The sequence below is a fragment of the Anguilla anguilla genome, chromosome 13 (assembly GCF_013347855.1).
Source record: "Anguilla anguilla isolate fAngAng1 chromosome 13, fAngAng1.pri, whole genome shotgun sequence".
Lineage (NCBI taxonomy): Eukaryota > Metazoa > Chordata > Actinopteri > Anguilliformes > Anguillidae > Anguilla > Anguilla anguilla.
The window spans coordinates 30439188-30467052 of NC_049213.1; the positions used below are offsets into that span (position 1 = coordinate 30439188).

Sequence of the window (27865 nt, forward strand, 5' to 3'; positions counted from 1 at the left end):
GCCTCACCTTTAAGAGCCCAAGCAGGATTAACAAAAAAACACCATGGTGATGCTGCCAAATTAATCTCAGCAACTGTTATAGAACATACAGTAGATAGACGTGAAGGCAGACTTGATTTTGATGGATGCGATTTTTACATTAGCAGACGGTGTCTGTAGTCAGCCACTTCAGCCTGGCCAGATGTCCTGGTACAAGTGATGATCAACCTAGTAACACACAATCCCCAACTTTTCTGGTCATGCTAAAAATGCTTCCAAATCAAAAATGATGGTGGTTGTGTTTAAAAAAAAAAAAAAAATTATGACTTCATTTACAGTCATCAAATCATAGGGTATTCATCAGTCCATATCATCTACAGCAGATGAATCAATAGCATGGATTTGGCAGATAACTTCAGCGTTTAACCCAAGGCCAAGTCACCTTTCAGGCTTTAAACAAGCTGATGAGTCCGAGGTGAGTTTGTCCTAGAGGTTGAAGTGGTGCTGGTAGTCCAGTAGAAGAGGGACACTATTCCTTGGTTTCCAAATTTTATAAAAATTAGTTGCCATTACCTCAATTAGACATACAAGGCCATCATTGACCCACTGTGGCCAATGCAGACCTTTACCCCCCCCCCCCCCCCCCCCCCACTCCTTCTTTAACAGACAAAAGGCAAATGTCTTGGCATAGAGGAAATTGAATGGTGAAATTATATCTGGACATTCAATCACCTACTGTCAAGCACAAATGTCAATTTATCCTATTCCACCTGTCCTGATGGAATAGCACAAAACAGAAAACATATGTCAGTTTCAAGAAGTTTCCACACAGCTTCCACAGCATTGAATGTGAACTTTCATTAACAGTTCCAGATAACAGCTTGTGGAAAAGCCCCACAACTGGACAATGTTTTTGCCTGATAAATCTGACTGGTATTTGTAATGTGTGTGGGGAAAAAATGGTTATAACTTAATTTTCCGCTTCTGGAGGGGGGGGGGGGGGGGATTAGATAGGCCATATGCCACATGTTCTACCTACAACCCAGTATGGACTGGATCAGAGAAAAAGCTGTAATCTCCCCCTCTCTGGGACTATCCCATTTTGGACGCATCTGACTGACTGATAGACATCAGCATACGCAAGTGCCCTTTCCAACATTTAACTTGAGAGATGCCCGTTATGAGCTTTCGCACACTAAACACACGTCCCACAGGGAGGCCCCCTTCTCTCACCTTCATGGGAATAAAGGGATTCAGTGTGAAGAGCAGCACACCAAAAAGCGTAACGCTGACTGAACAGTGGCACCATGAATACACTTTACACAATGTGCCTGTGTCCTCTGTGTAGACCTAGAAACACAAGGCAACATTCTGTAGTCACCGCACTCAAAGGGGTTCACAGTCATGTTCTTATAGGACATAACTGAGTGGATTTCCTGTTTTCTGTGTGCACTACACTACAATGAGGTGAGTGGGGATATATGCTGGAACTATGCTAACACAAGAGTAAGTAACATGACTTAATTTCAACAAGTTCTCAACCATTTAACCACTGCATATGTAATATATTAAGCCCTCAACACAAATAAAACTGTAGCAATGATATACTGTATACTGCCTTTAAGAGAGTGAAACCTTAAATCCAAAACCAGAAAAACATTAGTATAATTTGACAACTTTATGACCAATACTTAATTTCTGCATTATTGGATACTTCAGAAATGGCATTAAAAATGCAGAATGTCTGGCTGCCTGTTGAATACTGTTCAGAAGGCTGTGATTCCCCATCTGGCCACTAGAGGTGTTATACTGTTAAAACTCCTAAGGTAACACAGGTTTCCCAGGTCATCTGAGGGAAAACTGTTTAAGGAGCTCAATCCTCTCAACTCTAAGAAATCGAATTCGCTTTTTCAAGCAAAATTAATCACTACAGATGAAATGTATGCAATAATTTATCAAGCAGAGCTTAAGGTAAATGCACGTGCCTGAGTCGCAAGCAAACTAAGGTCGAGTTGCACAAGCAACCCTGCAAACACTGAAACGTCCCTTATTCAGCTGAACAGGACCTGGGCAAAACAATGCAGCTTGCACTGCCACACAAAGTGACTGCTTTTAAGTATGCATATGGAAAAAATAGAAATCCTTTCCCATTTAAGCATAAAAACAAGTGAACTAAACAATTCTCCTAAAATGGCAGGACACTCCTTGTAAAGGCTGTGTACCTGCCAGCCTCCGCCAAACTTTAAAAACTTTTAGATAAGTTTGCACGAATACTACGAGCCCCTTATTCAACTGTACATGTTAAACTATGGGGTTTCTCCCCCCCCCTTAAGTGTGTTCGAGTGGTGCTCACTAGCCGTTTTCTGCTCTGATGCCAGTGTTTGGATAACTGAACATTCTCATAACCCCAGAGGCTTACTCTAATAGCAGCTTTCCCAGCTGTGAAGACTCAATGTGTTTCTCTGAGAAAACAGATACTGAATGCCTGAACTGGAGGACCCGAGGCACTAAAGCAGTAGATTTAACTGTGTACTGTATCTCCTGGGTGGGCGTGGCTGTAAGGCTGTCCAGTGGCATCTTTCGTCGAGGGCCGTATTTCAGGTTTTCCCCGGCGGTCTTCTGTGCTTCTCCGTCCGTATTCTCCAGGGCATTCTCTGCCGTTCGCGCAGGAGGGTCCAGCAGCTCCCAGCAGCTCCCAGCTTGTTTCCCATATCATATCCATGTGGCGTGGATAGATCTGTGCAAATCGAATCACTCCCAGCCCCCAGGACGCACAACAGCGCACCTCCACACAGGGTATTCTGGCCCTCCCAAACCCAGCTGTGGGCCCCAACAGGAGGCTGGCCACTCGGGCACCAAAAAAAAAGGAATCTATGACATTAGGGGAAGGGTGAAGGGGTTCTTTATTTTATGAGATCTCCTTTCAATTAAGAATTTAAGATGACGCAAACCATGCAAAGTTAAATTAAATGTCTGGAATGTTAAAGGCTGACATGGCCAGTATATGTTACCGGTGCAAAGCCTGGTCTACATCATGCTGGTGCAGTTTCCCAATGCAGGGGTTATAACCAATTCAGTTTTCCCAACAGATTTCCATATGCCCTATTTAATGGTTTCACTTTAAATTCTCCCAAGAAATTACACAAGTGTTTTGTTATTAGTTAGGGTGCAGTCACAAAACAGAAATTCGTTGGAGAAATAAAGTTGGTCAGAACTCCGGCATTCGAGGACCAGCATCTTGGAAAAACCCTGGGAGCTTCAACTTTTTTCTTTCTTTTTTTTTTTTAATGAGTGCAGATGAAAAAACAAATCACTGAGACCTACCTGTTTCTGTGGGACTGTGGCGAAGGCCTGCCGGAGAGCTAAACACAGCGGGACATGGAAACGGACCCAACCCCATAACCGGTCCATCACACATACAAAGCACAGAGCATGGACCTCTGGCATCAAACTTAAAAATGCCTATCAAAGTTAAAACATGATAGTCGGGGGAAAAACCACATTGCAAAACCACCCATCAGTGACAGTACAAGATGTTTGCATAGCTTTGTGAAGCTACCAAAACCCATTTGGTTTCAAAAAGAGCCCCAGTTCACTCAATTGGCCAATGCTGGCCAAAGCACCATTACAGTGGTGCTTCAAGCCATGTCTTGCTTTGGCTTTTTTCTGTACTCTTTCTTCCTCTCTCAAGCAAACCTTTTACAATGTGGACTTTGCACCCAAATCAGCGTACCAAAAAGCTTGGCTGAGTTAAATTAATTGATGGAAAGTCTGCTTTCAAGAACAGGAACAGGCATTGCATTCCTTCAATCCTTGGGGCTTTTTAATACACAGTACTGGAGTCTCAAACATCCCAAATACTTACCTGAGAACTACACCACAACCATTACAGCGCTGTGTACTTACCTGTTGCCAAATCTGTGGCAATTTACCCACAATTCACTTCCCTAGTACCTGTTACTGCGATCCAGTCTACAGAAGACTGAAAACACTCAAGGCACGTCTGTTTAGATCACTAAAACTCACTGTTACCACCGTCTGCGTTCATGAACAGTATGGCCTGATCTCTGAAGTGAAGTGCTAGGACTGTCAAGGATAGTTCTTATGGACAAGCTTATACTAAAGATTGCCTGCATTAGAAAACCTTGTGTGAGATGTATGGCATTCAAACTAATAATGAACTGGAAAACAAAATTATGTCAGGTGTTTGGTAAACCTGCAGAAGATACATACACGATTTGTTAAACACAGATGAAGCATTTGGAGCAGTCTTTTCTGGCGTTACTGCATTGTAATTATGGTCGCTGGACCAGGATGCAACGGCTGGCTCCTGTTCTTTGCGCTCCCCCTCTTCATCCTCCTCCTCATCTTCGCTGTCGGAGTCGTCGTCATCATCTGGCTGACCAGAAGACTCGGTGGACCTCCTTCCAGCCGATCTCTTCTGGAGAAGACAGACAGGCCCAATTAAGCAAACTCAGGTGACTGCTGCACATGTACTGTAATATGAGAAAGAGGGTGTCCACTTTTGGAGGAGTGTTATTGGTGGAGGGCTCAAGTGCCATAAGGAGATGTGTATTTTGCAACCATCCTCAAGTAGCAAGATATCAAAACAACAGTCACACAATCAATATAAAACATTACATTCCAGACTACCGGAAACATCTCAATTACTCACTGTGAACAACGGCACTATAGGGTGATGATGGAAGCCAATCTGTCCCTTGCAAGGTTGTTCAGTCCATAGAATTAACTTGTGCAATGCATTTTGATAAAGCAGGAATGTATTGCATTACACCACACGTATAAAACTTAGCCTATTAATCATGGAAAATGAACTTGTCATATATGCAGAAAGAGCCACTAAAAATGTACATAATGAATTAACTGAATTGAAGGCTGTCAAATCAGACCATAAAATTGCGGTTTTATAGGATCCACTGTTAACACACCGTTCCAGTCAGTGTTTCTGAGCATTGCTGAGAGCACCAAATTACATTCTAATGCAGGCAGACTCAGGTGAGGTCTCTGTTCTGACAGTGTTGGATCTCAGCGCAGCCCTGGATACAACTGATTATGACATCCCAATTAACAGTCTTAGGCAGTGGGTTGTCATATCAGGGACTGCTCTTAAATGGTTTTCATCTTATTTATTTGATAAGAATTGTCAGTGTTTGTTGGTGATAAGATGTCCTTAACTGCTGCTGTTTTATGTGGGGTGCCTCAAGGCCCCATTCTTGGCCCAATTTTATTTTTCCTTCATATGCTGCCTCTAGATAGTTAAAACGTCATTTTAACATATCTTTTCATTCTTATGCTGACAGTACAGTTGTATTTGGCAGTCAAATGCAATTATCTTATTAGATTGTCTAATCCGTTTTATAGCCATTAAGGATTGGATGGGTAACTTTTTTGTAAGACTAACTCTGTGGAAATTATTTGCGTTCTGCATAGCATGATTTGTAAATTTATCACAAGTGACCATTTTTATTCAGTTCCATTAGCCTACACTACAATTACAGTTATGTGCAAAGCCTCATAATTTCATAATTCAGCAACCAAGAAATTTCAGAGCAGTTGCATTTTGCCGAGGGTGATTTGCGCTAAAATGTAATTTAGAGCATTGTATTGGTCCACTGACATCTAACATCAAACGCTTCTCTAAAAATGTAGGCGTTTCTTTTTCTTCTTTTTTAAAAAAAATCTTTGCTTGAATTTTGCCTTGCATACTAAGAAATCAGTACAATCCTGTTTCTTCTTCCCATTTAAGAAACATTGCTAAGGTCAAAAGTGTCCGGTCTCTTCAGGACACACTGAAAATGAGTCATGCTTTTATATCATCACTCTTGGATAATTGCAATGCTCCATTTTCTTGTCTGAGCCAAGGAGCTGTGGCTCGTCTTCAACTAGTCCAAAATGCAGCAGCTGGTCTTCTTACCATGACTCAAGGAAGAGCATATCACTCTGGTGCTTCTCTCTTCACTGGTTACCAGTGACTTTTACAATTAGTTAAAAAACCCTTGTAACTATTTACCAAGCGTTACATGAAGAAGCCACTGAATACATTTCTGAACTACTGTCACCCTATAGTAATGAGAGGTCTCTTAGGTCTTCTAACCAAGGGCCACAGGCTAACCCAGAGACAAATTTACAACTAAAGGGGGACTGTGCATTCGCCGTTTGTGCACCAAAACTTTGGTACAGTCTTCCTTTGGACATAACATAATGACATGATCACTTTGAAAAACGTCTTAAAACCCATTTTTATTCTCTGGCTTTTCTTAGTTCCTGAGCTCTTGTCTATGTGACATTATGTATGTGATATGTGTTAAAATATAAGGTGTTTTACTGAGAAGCACTTTGTAACCCTGGTTTTGAAAGGTTCTATATAAATAATTACCTGTACACTATAATCTAATAACAATAACTTCACCTAAATTGAATATACACATAAACAGTGGCATTGAGTTGTTGATACAAAGCTCAGCTGTTTGATTCAAAAGGCAGGGTGCTTCATGCCCATGTGCGTTACTGCTATTGCACCCTCGAATTAGGTATTTAACACAGACAGCTGCAGTGCATACCTGACTGTATGAATAAGGGGAAAGCCCTTATTCTGCTCAACAGGAGCAGGAATTGATCAATTCAGCTGGTTACCTTGACAGTAGACCTTGTGGTGGGTTTCTTCTGTCCTTTAGGCTTGGGTTTTTCCTTTGGTTTGGTCTCTTTCACGTCAGTGATGGATTTCATGGCGGCCGCGGCGTGCCGGAGGATGCAATCGTTACCGCAGTAAACGGAGTCTGGCAGAGCGTTTTTCCCGCAGCCCGGGCCTATGCACTTGGGCAGCGCGGCTGCTGGGGCTGCTGCTGCTGCTTCCGCGGCCTGTTAACCAACTCGAGCATGTCAAAACCACACCCCAAGACATAACTACACAACAAAAAAACCCCAAGCAAGAAATATACATCACTCTCTCTCATATTTCAGACATTTGAACAGACTTATGCTTGAATGCTCTTAGTTCATCACCTGTGTTTGTGTTATGTGTTTATCACATACCGGCTGAAATATCTTAATTTTCTTTTTCCCACTTGGATTGGTGGCTTTCTCGATCCTCCCCTTGATGCCCAGGTCTTCGCCATGTTTGTCCTCCACTCCAGAAGAGAGAGCAGCCTGCTCAGCAGAGTTCTGGCCAACCTTTCGGGCGGGGCGCTTGTCGCCCTCGGAGGCGCTGGCAGGGGACGTGGAGCGGCTCTTCTGCACGGTGCAGTTGGGGCAGATGTAGTCTTCCCCGTTCCTCTCCAGCAGGCGGCCGCGCGCCTCCGTGATACCCACGCAGTCGCCGTGGAACCACTCCTCACAGCGATCGCAGCAGATCATGAACCTGCACACACAACAAGACTTCAGCTCTCCAAAAAAATGCAATGGTGCCCAACAACTGATAAAATGCAGACAGATAAAAGGGCAGCCTGCTTATTGTGCCATTTGCATTTTAGGGTGATTTCGATTGGTTTATTGTGTCGGTTTCCTTCCCTAGAAGCTAGAAGTGATCGTACCTGTGTTTACGACTCTTGCACAGCAGCACTGACATAACTATGTCACGGAGGGGTGAGGGACAGACCCACCTCTTGTTGTGCTTCTGTCGACAGATGCAATATAACGCATTGGGATCGTAGCCCTCGTCGTCAGATTTATCCGAGGAGTCCTCATCTTCATCAGTGTCATCATCATCATCCCCTTTCCTGTCCTTAGAGGCCTTCCTCCCCGCTCTAGGCCGAGTGACTTTTTTCTTGGCAGGTGTGGAGTCCCTGCTGGCAGCCCTGGCCGGGCTAACAGACGCCGGTCTGGACTCAGCGGCGGGCTTCTCCTCTCCCTCCTTCTCCTCTTCCTCTTCCTCTTCCTCTTTTTTCTCGGTCCCCTCTTGCAACTCGGGGTCCCCAGTCTTGCCCGCTTCCTGGGTCGTCTGCTCCTCCTTCAAGACGGGCGCTTCCTCGTTGTCCTCGTCTTCGTTTTCCGAGCTCCCGTTGTCGCTGACGGAGCCGCCCTTGGGCTTGGCCGCAGCCCTCCTCCGGCGGGCCCGCGGCCTCTCGGGGGACTTCTTGTCGTCGGCGGCCTTCGTTTCGGCGTTCCCGTCGAAGCTGGCCTCGGAGGCGGTCTCGGCGTCGGTGGGCGTCTGGGACGGCGGGTCTGAGGCCTCCAGGTGCGCGGGGGCGCTCCTCCTCCCACCCCGGCCTCGTTTGGCGGTGGACAGGAACTCCTCCATCTTGTCGGTGCGCTTGGCCTGCCGGCCGCTGCGGCGCACGGGCGCGTTCCGGCCGTCCTGGCTGTCCGTGTCGCCGGGCATCTCTCTCTTGGCTATCGTGGTTCTGCGGAAGCCCCAGGTCTTCTTGAACTCACCGGCGGCCTTCACAGACTTCTCGGACTCCTCTGGCTTGGCGTCCTCATTAGTCTGCTCCCCCTTCTCCTCCGCTGCTACCGAGGCTGTCAACAGGACAAGATGAAGTCTGAGTCGGACATTAACATGCGAAGAGCCACCAAAGCTTTTATCCCAACTTTGAGTGCCGCAGCCAGAGAGCGACAGCACAACGGCGGGTAAATGCATGGTACTGAGAAGCAATAGCAAGACAGATCATCTGCAGAATGGAGAGGGAAATGTTTCTGAAAGACTGCAGATTTTAGCCATTGATTGGGTAAAACAGGCATTAGGAAAACAGACCTGTATTTGGGGTAAAGGTCATTCTTACCATGCACTTCCATTTGATTTCATTTTCCCATATTAAAAGCATGCCCACTTAGTGGAGAATAAGAGGAAGTATGCAGAGGATCAGATAACGCGATGAGCAGTCCAAGGCTTGAAATAAACATTTTTGAGAACGAGTCAGTGGGGCTACTGGATTAAGATATTTATAGCCAATGTTTTTTTTCATGAAATATCCAGATTGTGCAGCGTTCCCGTTGAGTTGAACCTCATTCTCTTGCACACAAGTTTCCATTTATCACTCAGATTTCAATGACACAGCACCAAAAGAAATACTAATAAAATGCACTTAATATAACTATCCCCTGTGTTCAAATGGACAATACTGTGTAGCTTACAATGGGCAGAGATCGGCTGTGATTTAAAAGTAGGCAGTAAACTCTGCCAACAAATGAATTCTTCCATCTTTGCACCTCAGGCATGCAAACAGGTAAGCAACCAGATGTGCAAAGATGGAGATGCAAAGCACCAGTGAGCTACCATTACATAGCATCACAGCTAGCCTACAGTTGTGACATAGTTAGTTAGTGACATGTCTAGTTAAATTAACGTTAATCCGTATTCACACTGCATATGGGAAAGGTCTCTTGACAGAATTGACATGCCTGACTGTGGTTGACTTTTCTACATTTTACACCTTTTCAGAAATTGCATTTCTCACTGCAGCAAATTAATTATTTTTATATAGGTTCTTATGGTCATAGATTTGAATGAATCAGAATTGAACGGTAACAAAATGACCACTGCAACATCAAAAACCAACCAGTCCTTTGTCTTAATGACAAAAACCTTCCACTGATCATTGAAGTTACATGAAATGTTTCTTCTTTTCCTCTGCCTGTCTCTCTCCACATATCTGTTTACCACTACAACTGGCGACCACAGCCTGTGCTGAAACTTCAGAGCTAGGAAGATTGAAGCATTTAGCTACAGAGTATGAAACATGGGATAATGTCAGGGGAATTAGCTACAGGTTACAAGGGACGTACTCTCAGTTTCTGTGCTCTGTCATTGAGGTTCAAAGCATCAAATGGAAACCGTTGTGTTAAAACCAAATTGTCTTTCTTCAGCGGAAAGTCAAACGAAACACCTGTCGAAATTGAGGGCAAGCATCAATCAATCTGCAGTTGCAAGCGATAGAGTTTACCAGCATTAGAACTCGGGCATTTGGCTGTTCATTTCAAGCCCTGCTAGCGCAATCATTAGCCCAACCATAAAGCAGCTTGTCAAAGTACCTTGAGAGCCGATATCCAGAGGGTCCTGGCTCTGCTCTGGCCCTGGAGCGGGAGAACGCTCTGGGCTCATACTGTCCTCCATAGTGGAAAAGTCACTACACACTCAATCACAATATCTACAACCAAGAGAGAAGCAAAATTAAATGGAAGTAAGGTTTAGCCTGAGGAAGTCTCTTCCATTTGAGCAGTGTCCAGCGGATCGGTAAAGCTTTAAGTGTTTAGCTGCACTGTCTGCGTCACTGCCGTTCACTACTCCCATTTCACCCTCAGGCCATTTAGCAGCATCAAAGGATTTTTAACTGGCTGCCAATGTGTATCACAATGTATTTTCATTCGGCTAAAATTGTAATTAACAGTGCTAGCCAATTTTGCACAAAGCTGTGTTTGTTGGAAGAGAGATGATATCCGACTTCCAACTTATCCAATCAAACGGAAATTAACTCACTATCTCCCTTTTCACTGAACGGTTCAAGAGTCACTCCGTTCCTTTTTCAAAATGGCGTCTCTTTAAGACACAACACCATTCGCTCCTTGCAACAAAAACCCTGATGAAGGCACAGTACTGTGGTTGCATTTTGCTTCATAAATGAAGGAGCAAATGGTATGCAATCTTTTAGAATTTTTCCACTGCATTGATTTTCACCTCATGAATTGTTGGGTGCACTCGTCATTCAGAAACATTTATTGTGCAAAAATGTATTCAGATACAAAACTGCAAATTATTCCAGTTTCTGTCAAGGAAATTAATATTCTGGACATGCCCAAGGAGAACATAGGCTATACCAAAGGGAGAAGAAATCAATGTAACAGTATTTTTTCCTCTTAGTTAAATAGCTGAATACAAACATGACTGAACTGAGAAGATGCACTTCCTACTGCTGTTTTACTTAGACCTGTATTTTGGACACTATTGCCAACTACTCAATGTTGAAACACATCAAAAAAGACGTATTGCTGACACAAAGAACTCCATTTCCATCGGTTTCATTTCAACAAGTCAGGAAAGCCGCATCCTCCTTAAGGATCAAATTATTAAACCCAACGTTACACTTCATAATCTGCATATGCTATTCTGCAAGCACTGAAAAGTTACAATTAGTTTCAAAATGACCAATTACTCCAGATGTACAAACATTTCTTCATCTTCACCAAACTGTTCCATGAAAAGAAACTGATATCTGAATGAATGCCAACTCGACCCCTGGGTCAACAGAAGTATTGAATAGAACACTGAACTGATAGTTTTTTTTAAAAATAGATATGAATGTACTTGAAGACCTTTAAACCAGTCTGAAAGACCCAACCCACTCAGGGATTATTACCAATGACTCCAGCTCAGACTGATAAAAACTAGAAAATTGGATTTGAATTGTTTCATAGCTCAATTCATCCTTCTCTTTTCAGAAGATGCTGATTCTCATGCATCTTTTAAAATAACATCCTCCCGCACAGATACACTTCCCAATTGGATAACTTGGAATTGTAATTAGACTGTCTAAGATGGAGGGGGGTTGCCACTGTACATCCCAGTTTATGGCAAAAAAAAAAAAGTCTTGTGTAAAGTTGCTTTACATGCTGACAGGTAGCTCTTCCCAAACAGTATGGACATTAGTTTGACTCCTAGCTAATGGGACACTGGGATTTCAATGTCATCAGTCACAATTTCTGGTCCTTGGTGGCAAGTTAATGAAAACTGCACCCAGTTACTGTAAATCTTCAGCCTTCTTTCTTACGAGAACATTCGAAACCAAATAAGGCAATTTTTACAATTTTTTTTATTTTTCAGTCCAGTCATAGAGTAGAACTTCTCACGCACCAAGCCACACTTTCCCTGCACACACAGACCATTTTCAACCAACCAAAGGAATTCAACACCAGCCAGGTGCACAAAATTTCTGTATCAAACTGCTGCATTTTACCACAGTGTGATAACTGGACACCAACTGGTTCAAGCTTACTCAGTCAAAGGCCTGTGAGACTTCACATGCATGTAATGAACAGTCATAAATCCACAACCCTGTTGGCTCTTGTTATTTAAGTGGAGAGGTTTGCTCTCCTGAAATATTTCCAAGTCACTGAATACTATATTCAGACACTCTCTTGCCAACTGGAATCAGCCCACTCTTTGCCGGACTTCGACTACCCTGTCAGGGTACATAAGAGCACACTGCCCTGGATGCTAGTTCACAGGTAACATAGGGCCCATACCTGTTTCTCCTCAGTGGGTGTGGCCAGGGTACGAAGCAGGCAGAGCGGTCAGCAGCCACCCTCTCTGCTCTGTGGAGAAAGGCAAAGGCTCCTCTCTTACTGCAGGCTTCGCCCAGTACACATCACAGGCTGGGCACTGTGGTAACTGGAGCTGGGGGTGGAGAGACAACATCCAGTTAGTGCACAGCTAAGAATGGAAAGCACTTCATGTCACATGCACAGGAACAAATATACACTCGCACGCACACACACACACATGGTGACAAACACAAGGTACACACAAGCATGCAAGCACGACAGAAACATGCTCCACAGAAACATGATCCAATAGTAAACAGAGCCGGAAGCGGGAGGGTGTGTGCGCGTGTTAGCGGAATTTCAAACAGGCGCACCTATTCTATTTACATGAGCTCAGAAGTGAACCACACAACCTTCTGCCACTGAACTCCACTGACACTCAGTGTCAAACACACACCATTACACAAAATATATTAAAAGGCATCTGCACGTGCTAGGAATGACATGGCACCATGACACGGTGCCGTTATTCTCCACGCGAGCACAACAGCCTACAATTCACTCCTGACACAAGCCTACACAACAACGACAAACCGAGTTCCACCCGCGACGTTAACCTTTCCCACAGCCGCCATCTTTACCCAGAAACTCAAACAGGAAGTTACACCGGTTTGACATTTCGGGGACATCAGAAGGGTCAAAGCTCTGATCTAATCAGACCCTCAGGACTTTTGAGGATTATACGGTCAAAAGGTGCACAGCGGTCATCTGTCAAAGTCACCATAGAAATGGAATTCCTAGAGTGGTCTATTAAGTTGAACATAGGCAAGGGCCAGACAGACTTGAACAAAGGAAGATGATTTAATTATTTTAATTCAAAATAACAAATATACATGAAATCTATTTTATAAAGAATCCAGGCAGAATTCTAGGGGCTATGTTCTATGTCCGCATCAATTCAGGAACACATACTGGAAAAGGTTACATATGGTGCTTTTAGGACTTAGCACTATACAGTAACAGATTAAGATTAAGCAGATTAAGAATTACCGACGTCTGACAAGGGGCTATATCACAGTCATTTGTTTTTAAACTCATGTGCCCATCTCTACACCCCTTCTCAAATCATTTAACCATACTAAATCATTGAACAGCACTGTGAAACTAAAATTAAGAGCAATTAAATTAAAATATATTTTTTGATATGACATGCTAATTCAAATGAATCATTCGTACAGAAGACAGACTAACAAAAAAAAAAAAGTTAACTAGCAATACAACCCATTATCAATGACATCACACTAAATGTAATATAATCTCTGAAGAAACAGCAGCACAGAAAACACACAACGGCCAAAAACTACTCCTTACCATCCACTGCTAAAAGACCTTCAAAAAGGACAGGAGACAAAACCATCCCCGAGAGCAAATTTTACACAAAACATCAAGCTTACTCTGGATTTACCAGGGGCTCTGTTTTCCAAAAAGCTCAAATTGGAAGACAACTCTGCAATTGAATTAGTTTATCACAAACTCAACGCGCTTAATATAAGGCCAAGGACAAGGCAATTGATGCTACTTAGCGGAGTCATTTCAGTTTTACCTCTTTCTTCAAAGAACCCCCATTTCAGTAGTCATATTTACATCAAGTAATGTTATGCAAATTTTAAAGTTTAGAATAAGAAAAGCTGAATGGAAATGCCAAATAAAAAAAATAAAAAAATATCACAAAAATGTTTTTTATGATTGCTTGAGGTGGATTTTGAAGCTATTCGATTAAGTGAACATCGATAAATAACGATGGAAAGGGAATTTGCAAAAAAAAAAAAGTACAGGATGAACTTCCAATGAATGGCTTGATCAGGCTGCACAGGTCTTCAAATGCCATTTTGGACATCCTAAATTCTCGCACCCAAAAACTTTCCTTAAAATTTCTGAGCACAACGACCTCCCAGAACTGCTTTACACGGCTTTGTTCCCCGTGTAGGCCTGCAGCCGTGGTCGTATGGCCATTTCCACGTTAATGTATTTCCTTTTGCATTCCCATATAGTCGCCACCCGGAAACAAGAAGCATGGCCAGGGATAGCACAAAAGAGTTATTACTTCCCCGAAGGCAAGCAGTTCCTGAGAACCCCTCTCTGTTTGGAATGTTTTTGATGATGTTGTCTCGCCTCACCCTGCGCATCGTTCGTTCACTAAGCTGATGAAAATGCACCCGATTCATATTATTAGATGGTCAACCTTTTAATAACATTTGCATAAAGTTAGAATGAAAACGTACTTAGCTTGAGACCCACAAATATCAAAATACTAGATGAGCAATGAGCCAAAATCCACTCTAACCATCATGCACTTCATCCTGAACTGTGAGTATATTTCAGCAAATAACACCTTTTCCTTTCTTAACACTGAGCAATCAGCCAAGTCAAAGTTACAAAGGAGGGGGAAAAAAACATGCAAATAACCACTTAAAGAACATACAGTACATGCAGTGGGGACAAGTGGACCGAAACTATGGAACAATGTTTAAGGTTCCTGTATAATTTGGATGCAAATAAAAAATCTGTTGTTATTTCTTCAATAAAAACAAATGCAAATACTGTAGTGGACGAATATGAAATTCCCTCAGATTTCATATCTGTGTTAATTCAGCAGGTGTGTTTGAAGTGCCGTATCTCCACTCCAACCCAGTATTTAAACTCACAAATTGCTAGCTATATATAGCAGCAAATACCACCAGACATTCTGTACACAGCAGAAATCTTAGTAAATGACTGTCCCTCTTATAGAATTTTTAATTACATTTGCATTTAACAACAAGGAAACAGCAACACTGAACATTCAGATTCAAATAATGCCGTTATCAGTGTTATTTCAAGGCCTGTACATACTGATTACCCAGTCACTCTAATGGCACAAATAAATGTGGTATAAAATTACCCATCGGTTCTGTGCAGAAAAAAAAAAGCTCATGAGGCTCCTATTAATTTTAAAACGAAGATACATATAAAGTTTGACTTCAAGTTCTCTTAAATGCAATGCATACTTATTATAATTTTTGTTTTACGTATTGCTTTAGAAGCAATATGGAAGCTAAGTAAACTGATACTTCAGGTAGTTACAACCAGGAATTAATGACAGAAAATCAGGCAATTAAAACAAAATCACTGATCTGCAGGGTTTTAGGTTGTGCAACATGCCATTTAACCTTACTTGCTCATAAAAAGTTATTTAAAAATTCACCTTAAAAGTCCTTCCAGAAATTATTTTGCTGCTATCTAGCTAATTTTGCTTGCTTGGCAAGCCTAATTTAGCCAGTTAGCTGGGGAACCAGTATATGTTCTCGCATACAAATGAGTTGCCTAACAACGGTTGAAGACTCACTTAACACCATTTCAAACCACAATAAGAAAATTGCATGATATGAGAAATAAACCCAAAATTCAATTAATTGGACTGTTTATTAGTTATACTCTGAACCTTTATGCTCACCGTCAATACCAAGTCTCTCCCCCCAACCCCGCCCTCAAAAAAGCCACATTCTCATCAGGTTGATGATTTCAATACCCCAAAGGCAAACGGGATAATGAAAACCCAAAGCTACTCTCAAAAGGGAATTCACAACAGGCATGTGCCAAAACATTTCTCCCAGACGACCCTTCATTTCACTTACTCATCCAGCCTTTATAGGGGTGAAACTGTAGACCACAATGCCCTGGGGTGTACACTGTGAGACAGCGGAGGGACAGGTGGCTATGCAAAGTCTGCATGCTGCATGCCACTGCAGCTGTGCATGCTCACAGTGGCTGACGGAAGATTGGCTTAATATACATCATCCAAGCCACCGCTTCCACATCAGTCATGCTCTTCTGCCCAACCCCTCAGTCAGGGTTAAGGGCATCAGGTGCATGGCCAAGATCTCTTACAACAAGACACATGAAACACAGACAAAGACCACAAATACAATCAAATCTCTTCTCTCAATATGAATTCTCACTGGCATGCACACTGCAGCAAACCAAGCTACTCACAATCCAATCTACCAGCAGGTTTGTAAAGGCCATAGAGATGCAATGATACGCTCTGCTCACGAGTTGATACACTCACAATATTTTGAAGTTTGAATGGAAGCAAATTCTGACTGTTGAAGACCCCCTTCCTCATTCCCAAGTCATAAAACATGAAAAAACTCTCTCTAAGTTTAACATTCATTTTTTTTGTAAAGTATAGTCTTCAGTGCAAAAGAAAATAGAATCTCACAACAAATTAGCTTTTAAAAGGAAATACAATGTCTGAATAAATTAAACTAAATGGCAATATGATGAAAATAACATGTCTAACCAAGAAAATCCTAATTACAGTAATGTGCAAATGTCTGAAATTGGTTTGACTAATATCATCATCTTAACACCTTAATTGGCCAGTGGCCGCTAAGGACGTCTCCTACCATTTGGCCACAACACTGAAACTTCGAATATCAACTACCATTTCAAATTAGCAAATTAGCATTTTAGCAAATTTAGCAAATTAGCATTTTAGCTCGCTACAAATGGTTGTCTACTTCACAAATGCAAATATCACTCCTATTGCATAGCATTTATAGCCACTCTAGGTCTGAGCTGACCCCATAAACAGTCACACATTCCAGTCAGCCTCTGGTCTGCCATATCCAGGGCAAAGTGCAGGTAAATACCTTTCCTGAGCAAACAGCACAGTAGGCTTGCTTTGGGTGCATACAGAAATGGCAGCTAACTGACATGTGCCAACAAGTTATCCAATCACACCATGTTTCCTTTCTGAGGCAATGCTACTAAAGCGCTTAGTAGCTGGAACCCTGACTCAATACATGCAGCATGCATAAGAACCAACATAAGAACCACTATGTAAATGTACTGTTTCAAAGTACTGCCATTTTTAAAATTACATCATGCAAGTCTTCAAGGATGTCAATAAATGCAACCTTAGCGGGGTGGCTACATTTTATCAATTTATCATTCTACACACACAATGGTAATGTTCAGTGCACCAAAAGATGGAACAAGTACCAAGATTAATTCAACTGCCTACATATTAATCATGGGGAGAACAACCTAAATGGAAAAAACAGGTGCCTGTTTTCAGGTTTAAATGAAACAAAAACATTCAGTACAAAAGGTAGAGAAACAAGTGGATTCATTACAAGTACCACTAGATGGCACCAGACCCAAATTGCAGTATCCGATTGCCATAGCCTTCCATTTTGGAGACGGATTACAATTCTGTTCGTATATACACTTCATGTGTACAGCCTATCGGGGGGGGACCAAGTTGCTGTTCCCAACAATATATAAAGACAAATTTATCAAATACTAAGTCCCATGTCTGAGCATAAAAGCCACCAAATCTATCTCCAAAGGGTTAAATATTCAGAAACAAACTGCTATTAGTATTCCGTGAAAGACACCGTTTCTGCATTTCCTGCAGGTTCAAAATATCTGAATCAACATTCATGAGTGAAAATTATGAAGGCATCAGAGTAACATGAAATGTGGCTGGCACTACGTGACTGCATATACAGTATACACGCACACAACTCCTAAGCTTGCATATTGCCATCTGCCGAACATTCGAATTCAAGCAAAAGACAGAAAAAAAATCTTAATTCGTGCATAAGGAGTTATGTCCGTTTTGAAAAGCAGACACGATTATTTTTTTGGTGAGAAATGAGTTTTAAATAAAGTCAATTTGAAAGATATGACATGCAATTATAGTACGGATCATCGCGGCTTTGTTAAGGAGCCTGGTGAGAAAGATTAAATAAAAACGGACCGTAAAACTGGTCTGAAGACCCTATGTTGCATGGGATTGTTTCGTGTGTCTTACCAAACACTGCCATTGCAGAGAAAGGAGATTTAACCAACAAAGCTAACGTAATGAAAACGCATAGATTTTGTAGTCGGAGTGTCAGCTACATCAAAACAAGGCCTCCAAAACAGCATGCTGCTTTTTTTAAGTTTACTGAAAGGCCAAGACGAAAAAAGCAGTCAAGTAGATCGCATTTTTAACAAAGCACATCGAATACTGTGCTAATTTTAAACGCATGTTCCAAGATTGGCTTTTATGAAGGTGAAGAAATAAGAACAATATTTAGCTACACAATATAAAACACGACTACGGAAAGAATACAAATGACCATATGTGCATTATCAAACATTAGGTACATTTTAAAACAACTGACCCAACGGTTTAGTTACAAGTGAGCAATGTTAGACCGGGACTGTGTAAATTACGTTAGACTCTAAGCCACATACAAGTAATGTTGCTATTGATTTATCATTCATAGCTAACGTTACCGTAACTACGACAACGCCACAGACAAAACTATACCAAGACAACGTCGGCTTCAACGATGCGCTTTACTTTTAGTCAATTCACAAATCCAACATAGACCACAAGCAATAGCTACCAAAATATAATTGTTCCGCGGACGATAGCTAGAGGCTATCAGAGACTAAATAAAAATGGATTTAGCGTTAATTTATTGGGCTGCAGCAGAATGCACAGCGCCCTCCGTGGATAGGCTACTTCAACAGCTAACGTACTGTGAAATCCGATAAACAGTCGGAAACCATTTTAATGTTAACGTTGGCGCTTGATGGCATGCGCTGCTGCATCGTGTTTTAAGCTCTGTAGACTAGACTAATTTCGTCGACGTTAAGTACAAATGTTGTAGACTGCATTTAACATCTGTAAATGTCGCGATGGATAACACTTTGATAGCACGCATCGAGTTGCCTCTCATAACGTTAGTGAGACGACTGTGCTAACCTTACTTCATACGGTTGGTAGCCAGCTAAGTTAGCATATGGGCAAATTAGCCAACGTTAGTTCTAGTCTAACGTAACTTAACCGAACAAAGAGACAGGGACATAATCAACACAAAGTAAATCTACACAGATAGTCTAACTAGAGGACATGGAACTGCGAACACAGGCTCCCTAAATACCATCAGTATTATTTCAACTATAGTCTACGTAACGTTAGCTAACATTAGCCGGATGGCTAGTCTATCTATCGAGATCAGGCTGGTTAGCTACCTAGCCAGCAACCAGTTGTTACCGAAATAACTGCTGCTTTTAATAGTTAACTGTCAATTCCATACTGGTCTATAACTTCAATATAAATACCTACAGAAGACTAATGGCTGAAATTAATTAGCCAACTATCTTAAGTACTGCATGTTTACCAAGGAAAAACTATAGCTAGTCAAGGCCAAACCGACGATCTATGCGTTCGCATGCTACCTAATAAATCACCACAGTGATAACTATATAAATCGAACGTAGAAAGCCAATACCATTCATCAGTCTGCATACCTATGCGCGCATAACTAGCTAAAACATGGTTGGGCAGTCTAGCTTTGGTAACCTACATCGTGAAAGCGATGGCAAGAAGCGTTTCGTTTGCTAATATTAGCTAGCTGGTAGAGGGTTCGCCCTGACTAGCGAGCTACGACATAGCCCGCCATAATGTCACCACCATCAGACCACGCTTCAGACAGCCGATAGAAATACTGAAGAAAAAACATTTCTACGTGCAGTAGTTATTCTTGCGAACCTCATTATAGGTAGTTGCTCGTCTTAAACAGCGACATTTGTGATTAAAGCGGAAGGCGACCGACTCACTTCACTGTCCTCGTTGGTGTTTTAAAATTTAGGACGATCCCCATTCAAGTCCTCCATTTTCTCTCTCCGTGGTGGAAATGGTCGAAGTGGCATAAACTGGTAAGGGGGAGGCAAAACAAAATACTCCCGGACGAAGTAGCACGACCCCAAAGGCTGGGAGTGGAATTGCAGAGGCCACAAAGCTCTTCACATGAGCCAAAGTATTTCTTTTCACAATTCCTGTACCTTCAAAAAATTCCTAACATATTTGCATAAGAGTGATCAAGAAAATCTGTTAATTATCGTAAACGCACAGAAAGTATACAATAAGTCATGTTTAATATATCTTCACGAGCCAATATGGCTTACAAGTCCTTTGTTCCACTGGAACAAATTAAATGGAAACTTTGTGCTTAAATACGTCTAGTAGGAAACATTTATCTGTACCCTTTCGTCTTCTATTCAAAACGGTTATCTTCTTGACCACGAATGGTAACGACATTATGTCACCATCCGGAATTGGAAATAAAGTAGGCATTCAAAGAAAATGAATATTATCATTTTGTGTAGAAAAATACTGGGCCAAGAAATACATGAGCAAGCCGATTATAAAAGTCCCCACAGTAAAACAGATTAGACTGCTAAATTAAGTAAGTATTAATTAATACATATAGGAAGGAGTAATGTTTAATACTTGTTTAACACAAATTCTAATTATTTCTTCATTTCTGTTTTATGTTGATATTACATTTACTATGCCAAAAAGAGAAATAGTTGCAAAATATTGCATTAATTATCTAAATCTGTTTAAAACTGCAGTATTTCCATAATTTGTGCCAGTACTGATAAATGCATGTTTTAACTACTTGTGTGGCGTTTCATATAGAAAAACTCATGTATACAATACAGGCCCAAAGTATTAGGCCACCTGTTTTTTTTTCTTTTTTTTAAAGTTTTTTTTTTTACTTTAGGTAGAGTAGAATTCAGATAATATATGCACATTTATTGAATAACAAACCAAAGTACAAACTTTCATTTCACTGTAGTCAGGGGAACTGGTTCTCTCTAGCTGTATTGAGTTTTCTTCCTGTAGTTACAGTGTAATTTTACAACGGTTACTTTTGGTATACACCCAGAGACTGTAAAAAATATGGACAAAGCTACTGTGACGTCACCCATTGACTCTACGTGGGTCTCTAAAACACATTTTGAAGCTCAATGGCGGGCGCGGCCATTTTCTCGATTTGGAGCCAAAACCATAGAGTTAAGCGGTCTTGTGATTTTTACAATTTGATTGACAGTCCGGTGCGGAAAAGCCCATCAACCTGAACGAGGCTAGTTGACTGTCTGCCGTTACGTTTTAAAATATATTATCAGATGTTTACGGAGTTTAATTTCCATCCGTGACTGTACTGTGTCATGTAATCACGTTATATGTATGACATTAAAAATACAATTAGGCTATGTTCAGTTATCTTCAATTTATGTTTCTCAGCAAAACGAATATGCTTAGCTAGCATATCAGCTTGCCAGTGAGCTAGGTAGGCTATCCGTGGTTAGCTCACGCATTAGCAATATGAACCACAGGGGAATAACATTGACTACACTGATGGTCAATCAATCAGAGACGTGTAGGCTACTGGTGATTTGACTAGGCTAATTTTCGTATAACTGTCTGGTAGATCTGCTGTTAACCGAGCAAGTTATCGTCGTAGGTTTTCGCCACAGTCAGTTAATGAGCCAGTAACTGCTACTAGCTACTCCATCGCCGTTTGTGGTGTTCACTTGCTGGGTGACGCTAGCTGACCGATCGTTCGCAAATCACTTTCTATCGAATAATAATTGACACTGTCAGCGGTGATTAACAAATCTACCAAGTATTTTAATAGCTGATCTGCAGGCGTGTAAATATGACAACGCACTTTGTACAGCAAGTTTTCCACCTGGTGCATGAAGACAAAAATGATGTAGCCTACATCGAATTTCTAATTATTATTATATTAGGCTATTATTTTTTTCTTGTAAATCATCAAAACCAATGGAGAAAAGATAATAGACGCAAGGAGCCCCCAGAACCGATTCTGAGAACCACGGTCTTAAATGCCTAGCTTGTCGGTCTCTTAAATGCTAAAAACATGATCCTTTCTAAATGCCAAGATGGTTAATTTCGTTAAATTCTGTGTGTGATTTCATCGTGTGTTGTATATTCAGCAAATGAACCTTGAGACTTCGCTTCGTGAAACTGAAAAAGTGTTTATCCCAAAATCGGGATTATAGTAGCCTAGCTTTGTCACATGCGTGAAGCATGGCCCATGTAGACATTTACGGAATGTACACGACTGACAAGCCGTCAAACACGTCTGGCAGATTGAATGTTTGCTGGTTAAGGTTAGCTAGCTAGCCAAATGGCTTGGTAGCCGAAGTTGCGAACTGTTGTAGCATAGGCTACTACTGGACTACCAAATATAGCAAGCTGACTACGCTTTCTGCCAAGTAATTATTTGGTTAAGTAGGCTAAAGGAAACAGTAAAAATGACTCGGCTACCGAAAAACTTAAGAGGAGGATTATTTTATGGTCGTCTAGTGCAGCTGTAAATAGCACACGCCATAATTAAATCACCACGAAATGGGATGCCTGTATTTTCAGACTTAGCACAGGCGGACCGTGGCCGGAGCCGCCCACCCCAGTGACCATAGACTGTAGCCCCTTCTGTAGCTCAGTCCTCTGCAGTAATCCGGAAGTGACGCAAGCTGTACCTCATTGGTCCAGAACAAATATTGGCACTGTGGCCAAATGACGCAATAAATCATGAAATCGACCCATGGACAGTCATAAGACGAATAAAACACACCTATTATGATTATTTGTTCTTGTGAGAAAAAATTATTGACTTTGTATTTTGATCTCATTTGTACCGTAGACTTACATGGAAACCGGATATGAAAACACCTATACTGGAGCCATCCGTAGTGGCGCTAGTGAGCAACCAGGAACTACAACACCAGGAAATGAGCTTCAAAAACGAAGTCTGGTTTTGGCCGCTTGTATACACCACAAGATATTTTTCTACTGCCTCTCATTCTTCCTGGTCTTCTTCTGTTAACATTACTGCCCATCAGCTGGACCCTTCTGAGTGTGTACTGAACACTGCACTTGGAAATCTTAAGCTTCTTTGTTTCCCACAAACCTCTTGCGGGGAATAGCCACAATATGTTTACTTGGCCCAGTGCATATAAGCCTAATGATTGCCATATTTCGTGCAGCTTTAGTACCCATTTTACTTACACTACAATCCAATAGTATTAGGCTACCTGTGGTTTTAAATAAATTTAAGGTAGATAAGATTTTATTAAACTACCCCTTCACCTCCCTCCCACTCCCCGTTTGCAAAGTGATTGGATAGATTTCCAATAATTTGTTTAATTGTAATTAAAGCCAAAAGAGGCTATTTTGAGGAAAGTCGTGTTGATACGTGTCGAAGATTATTTTTAGTAAGTAAAACTCATTATTTTGTATTATTGTAGGTAGAAACTGAAAAAAACAGTTTGTTATTCAATAAATGCTCATATATTAACTGAATTCTTCTCCGCCTTAGGTTTAAAAAAAAAAAAAAAAACACAGGTGGCCTAGTACTTTTGGCCTGTACTGTATACATGCACTCAAAAGAGGTGCAGTCCCAACCTTGAATATTTGTACAGGGACTGGAAATCAATACCAGTATGACTCTGAGAACCTTAAGAGACAATAAAGCTTCAGTCAAACATTCTTCCAGACCCCAAGATCTTTATTAACATTATGTAAAAAAAAAAAGAAAAAAAGAAAAACGCAAGACAAATTGCTCACAAAGAAATATACAGTCACCTTTTTTATTTTTCCTTTTCCCTCTTTTGTCTGTTGGGAAGAATCATACCATCACACAAAAACACATATTAACAGTCAATACAACAGAGCTTTGAGAGTTGGCTCAGACCAAAGATGACAGTTTGTGGTCAAGGCCGCAGAAATAGAAATACTAGATCAGACATTCCACTGAAAGCATCAGTCAAACATACGCAAGCTGGGCAGTCATACTGGACTTTATATGTGCATTAATTCAGCATGTTACACTGGAAAGGACGTGCATGCGTCTGATCTTGTAGTTCTATACCTACAGTTTTAAAAAAGGCATCAGCTAACCTTTTGCCGTTTTATTTTCCTCCCACAATTTCCAGAAGCTCATGAACGAGAGCTCTATTACCTGGGAGGTACAACTCTTATACATTGTTTAAAAGGCAGAAAAGTATGCACTGAGAAGTGCATAAGCTTTGTAAAGAATAACAGTTGTTCATATCTCATTTTTTAATAAAAAAATTTACAATTCTGAATCACTCTGCATTAAATTCTATGTATAATTTAAGATATAGGTCTACATATTTGTTTCTACTGCATCATAAAACAAGAGTATGAATATAAATCAATAATATTTTACATGACAGTAAAAAAAGGAAAAAAAAGGAAACAAAGACAAGGTGAAATTCTCGCTCTCATACATCACATCACTTGGTCTCGGTACCATATCATATAAAACTTCGGTTTCAAAATACAACTCATCCACTGTGCAAAAGGCATCTTTACATAGTAATCACTGCCAATTACACAGTAACATTTTCCACTATATTGTGTATAATTTAAAATAAATAACTTAAAACAGATCTAGGATGTGTGCTTATGTACAGAGTATGTTATACTGTATGTGTACTTAGACTGAGTCATTATTTGAGAGTTCTTTGGAAGGTAATGGTACTAGTCTGTGATGCTGGTACCTTTAGCTAAAGTTTTTATGCACTTATTAAATGCTAAGAATGTGTTGGGGGTCAGTTAAAATTCAGACATGGGATAATTATTTTTGCTACATATGTAAATTTCCATTAGATACAGCTCTCTGATTGCTTTAGCCCATTGACAGCTTATACACAGTTTGGGAAAGAGTGAAGTAAAGAAGCCTCAATAACACCGTAATCCCTGTCCCGGCAATCAGAGGTGCCCTCGAATGCCAGGAGGTGGGCGAGCCGTTCTCTGGGAGAGACCTCCAGAGTCCACATGTCAGGTTTCATGCCAAAATAACAAAAGAACCCTGAGCAAGAAACCTAAGGAAACACAGACTCCTCACTGTAGGTGAAAAGTGTCAATTTTCTCGCTTTACTGTGAGAGGGCACTGCACAGATGTGCTTCAGTGCCACATCTCTCACTCTGCTTTATCTTCTCCTTTTTGAGTGGGACAGACACACTCCTCCCCCTGTGGAATACAGAATTATTTTCCCTAAGTTTTGGAGTATGAGGTCTGGAGTGTGGAAGGGTCCGAGAGGCCTGGTAGAATTGAACCACGGCCCTTCTACGGTCACACCTGAGACTGCTGCTTCAGGCAGTGGATAGATCACCAGCTCCTCCACCGTTATGTCTGCTGCAGCTGCCAATAACAGCGGAACACACCTGTGTAACGAATGGAAGGGAGGGTGTTGCCCAGGACTGAGCAGGACCCATTTTGTTTAGTTTGTATAAAAACCGATACTTTTTATTTTACAAAGCCAGGGTCGATGAGCAGGAGGCATTGGGATGCTCAGTGCAGTGCGACAGGGGTTAGGCTACGCTAACAGTGTTGCCTGATGAACAGGAAGCACTGATACGGAGACCTTAAGGAAGGTTAAGCGCTGTGGTACAGAGGTTTGGATAGGGTTACCGAGTCCATTAGGAAGGTTTAAGCACTGTCAGACGGAGGTTAGGGCGCAGACACTGAGCGCGTGCAGAAGGATGAGTGCTGTGAGACGGACGTTAGGACACGCTGACGGCGCTGCTGCTGTCTTTGCTTTTCTCCAGGCTGCAGTCTGTGTCTGTAGGCGCCGTGGCGGCCTCTGTCGGGGACGACTGGCCGCTGGCTGGCTGTCCGGAGGCTTTGCTCGTAGCGTCTGTGGCTGCCTCCGTCTCAGACTCCTGCTGAGAGGCCGTCGCTGTGACGGTGGGGAGAAAAGCAAAGGCGTAAGCTGACTGTGGGCAGGAGCCTGCAGCAGCACACAGCTAGCTGAGACCCACTAGGGACAGGGTGGAATTAAGTCACCCGGGGTTCTACTGGTTACTACTGCATTACTCTCTCCAAACAGAGCGCCTACAGGTGTTAATGTTTCTCTGTGTGTAAGTGTGTGTGTGAGCATGTGAGTGTGTGTGTGTGTGTGTGTGTGTGTGTGTGCGTATGTGCGCTTGTGAGTGAGTGTGTGTGTGTGTGTGTACGCGAGTGTGGGCGTGTGCAGTGTGTGCAGAGAGGCTGTGTTACCCGACTGTGTGCAGGACTTCATGTGCTCGGGCCAGTGGGCCTGCTGGCAGGGGTAGTCGCAGTAGCTGGTGTTCCAGCAGCAGTAGAAGATGGCCTCCTTCCTGCAGTTAGCGCACCACTGCTTCTTCTTAGTGTCATCCACCGCCTGCTGCTTCTCCACCTCCATCTGCTTCTTCACCTCAGCCACCAGACGCTCTCTCTCCTGCTCCAGACTCTGCCTCATCTCTGCCATGGTGAGCTCTAACACGCACACACACACATCCATACAGTTACCTTGAGTTTCCTGGCCTGGCCTGGCCTGGCCTGCAATGCTGCCACAATCCGTTGGATCAGATGTTGAAAATGAGCTCAGAAAAAAAGATCTCACCTAAATTGTGCTTCATTTCTGAAAGCTCTTGCTGATGCAACCACTGCAGTTTCTCAATTTCGATTCTCAAACGCCGAATCTGTAGAAATGAACGCAAACATCAGTTTTATTTATGCAGGCAGACTCCACAGCTTATAAATGTAATTTGGCTGGGGTTTACCAGCCCAAACTCACCTCTGCTACAGTATTTCCCGATGTACTCTTAGAGAGGTCATTGTACATCTCTGTCATTGTACCTTTAATTGTGTCCATAATCTGAAATGCAGAGTTTGAGAATGAATTCATCTCCTCACATGAACCGACAGCACGGTGATTGGCGAGGGCAGTTGGCTCACTTTGTTGGTGTACTTGGCTATGTCCGCTGCGACGTCAGCGGAGGTGGTGGCGATCTGGAAGTCCCCGGAGGACGAGGGTGTGTTGACCGTCAAGGGGGCAGTAATCATGGGCACAGCTGGAGTGGTGGTTACCAAGGTCACGGCCGTGGTGGGAGTGGCCTGAGGGGCATCCTTCTGCTGAACGGCTGAAGTGTGCATCAGAGGGGAGCCCATTAGCAATCAAGAATTTCACCAACATCTTATGCCTAAATGCACCCTTTTCAATATCAGTGCACTGTCATTTCTGGCATGACAGTACATTGGTATCATTAGATTTGAGCATTTTTCCATATTTCGGTGGTCATAGGTAATTACACAAACCTCTACAATATGAACAACTAATATGACAGTGAGCTTCTTTGTGTTTCCCTGATTTTTTTAAACATTGGTATTTGTGCTTGTTTGGATCCAGTCTGGGTGCATTTTCTGCGCAGAAAAAAAATGCTGGACGTAGTGGTCCATCTGTGGCTGTCTAACAAACTCCAACCCTGGTAAAAGCACAGAATTTGAGCCGGAATGGCGGGCAGGTACCTTTCACAGCCTGCCGCGTTTGGTAGCGCGTGCTGGGGGACTGCTGCAGCGACGCGGCCGCGGGGGACTGCGTTTGGGCAGGCGTCTGGGACTGCGTCTGCGTCAGCTGCTGGGGGCTTCCCTGCGTCTGCGCAGCCGGCTGCTGGCCCTGCTGCTGCCTCTGCACCTTCTGCAGGTGCCACTTCTGGGACGAGGTCTGGAACTTGGTGGTGGGGTTCCACACCACGGCGCGCTGCACCACAGGGGCGGTCTCCCGGGGCAGCAGGGGGCGCTGTTTCTTCACGGTGGACGGGGCGTTGGGCAGGAGGGCGGATGCCGTGAAGGAGACCATGTTGAGGGGGATGGTGATGGGCGGCTGGGAGGGGTCTTTGACGCTTGGGGTGGAGGAAGCTGCTTCGATAGGTGGCAATGGAACTGCACTGGAGGGTGCAGGAGCTTTACCTGGTCAGGAT

The 27865-nt window shown here is 42.4% G+C and overlaps 2 protein-coding genes across 9 annotated transcripts in view; both read right to left on the reverse strand.

Moving 5' to 3' along the window:
• Positions 1–19961, reverse strand: part of LOC118211900 (death-inducer obliterator 1-like) — a 33589-nt gene extending 13628 nt beyond the window's left edge. For 2 of the 6 annotated variants that reach the window (XM_035389475.1, XM_035389471.1), the window contains exons 1-7: positions 19858–19961; positions 12175–12325; positions 9967–10082; positions 7599–8454; positions 7003–7357; positions 6634–6858; positions 4213–4420 (exon numbers count right to left, since the gene is read on the reverse strand). In XM_035389475.1, coding sequence (XP_035245366.1) covers positions 4213–4420; positions 6634–6858; positions 7003–7357; positions 7599–8454; positions 9967–10048 — 1726 coding nt within the window. In that variant the 5' untranslated portion in view covers positions 10049–10082; positions 12175–12325; positions 19858–19961. Of the gene's footprint in view, positions 1–4212; positions 4421–6633; positions 6859–7002; positions 7358–7598; positions 8455–9966; positions 10083–12174; positions 12326–19789 lie in introns of all 6 variants that reach the window. The other 4 variants (XM_035389474.1, XM_035389473.1, XM_035389472.1 and 1 more) reach the window with 4 other exon arrangements.
• A 3715-nt stretch (positions 19962–23676) lies between these two features.
• Positions 23677–27865, reverse strand: part of LOC118211077 (protein kinase C-binding protein 1-like) — a 28082-nt gene continuing 23893 nt past the window's right edge. For all 3 annotated transcript variants that reach the window (XM_035387867.1, XM_035387865.1, XM_035387866.1), the window contains 6 exons: positions 27414–27854; positions 26844–27028; positions 26683–26763; positions 26509–26587; positions 26142–26381; positions 23677–25821 (listed from right to left, as the gene is read on the reverse strand). In XM_035387867.1, the coding sequence (XP_035243758.1) occupies positions 25646–25821; positions 26142–26381; positions 26509–26587; positions 26683–26763; positions 26844–27028; positions 27414–27854 (1202 nt within the window). In that variant the 3' untranslated portion in view covers positions 23677–25645. The remainder of the gene's footprint in view (positions 25822–26141; positions 26382–26508; positions 26588–26682; positions 26764–26843; positions 27029–27413; positions 27855–27865) is intronic.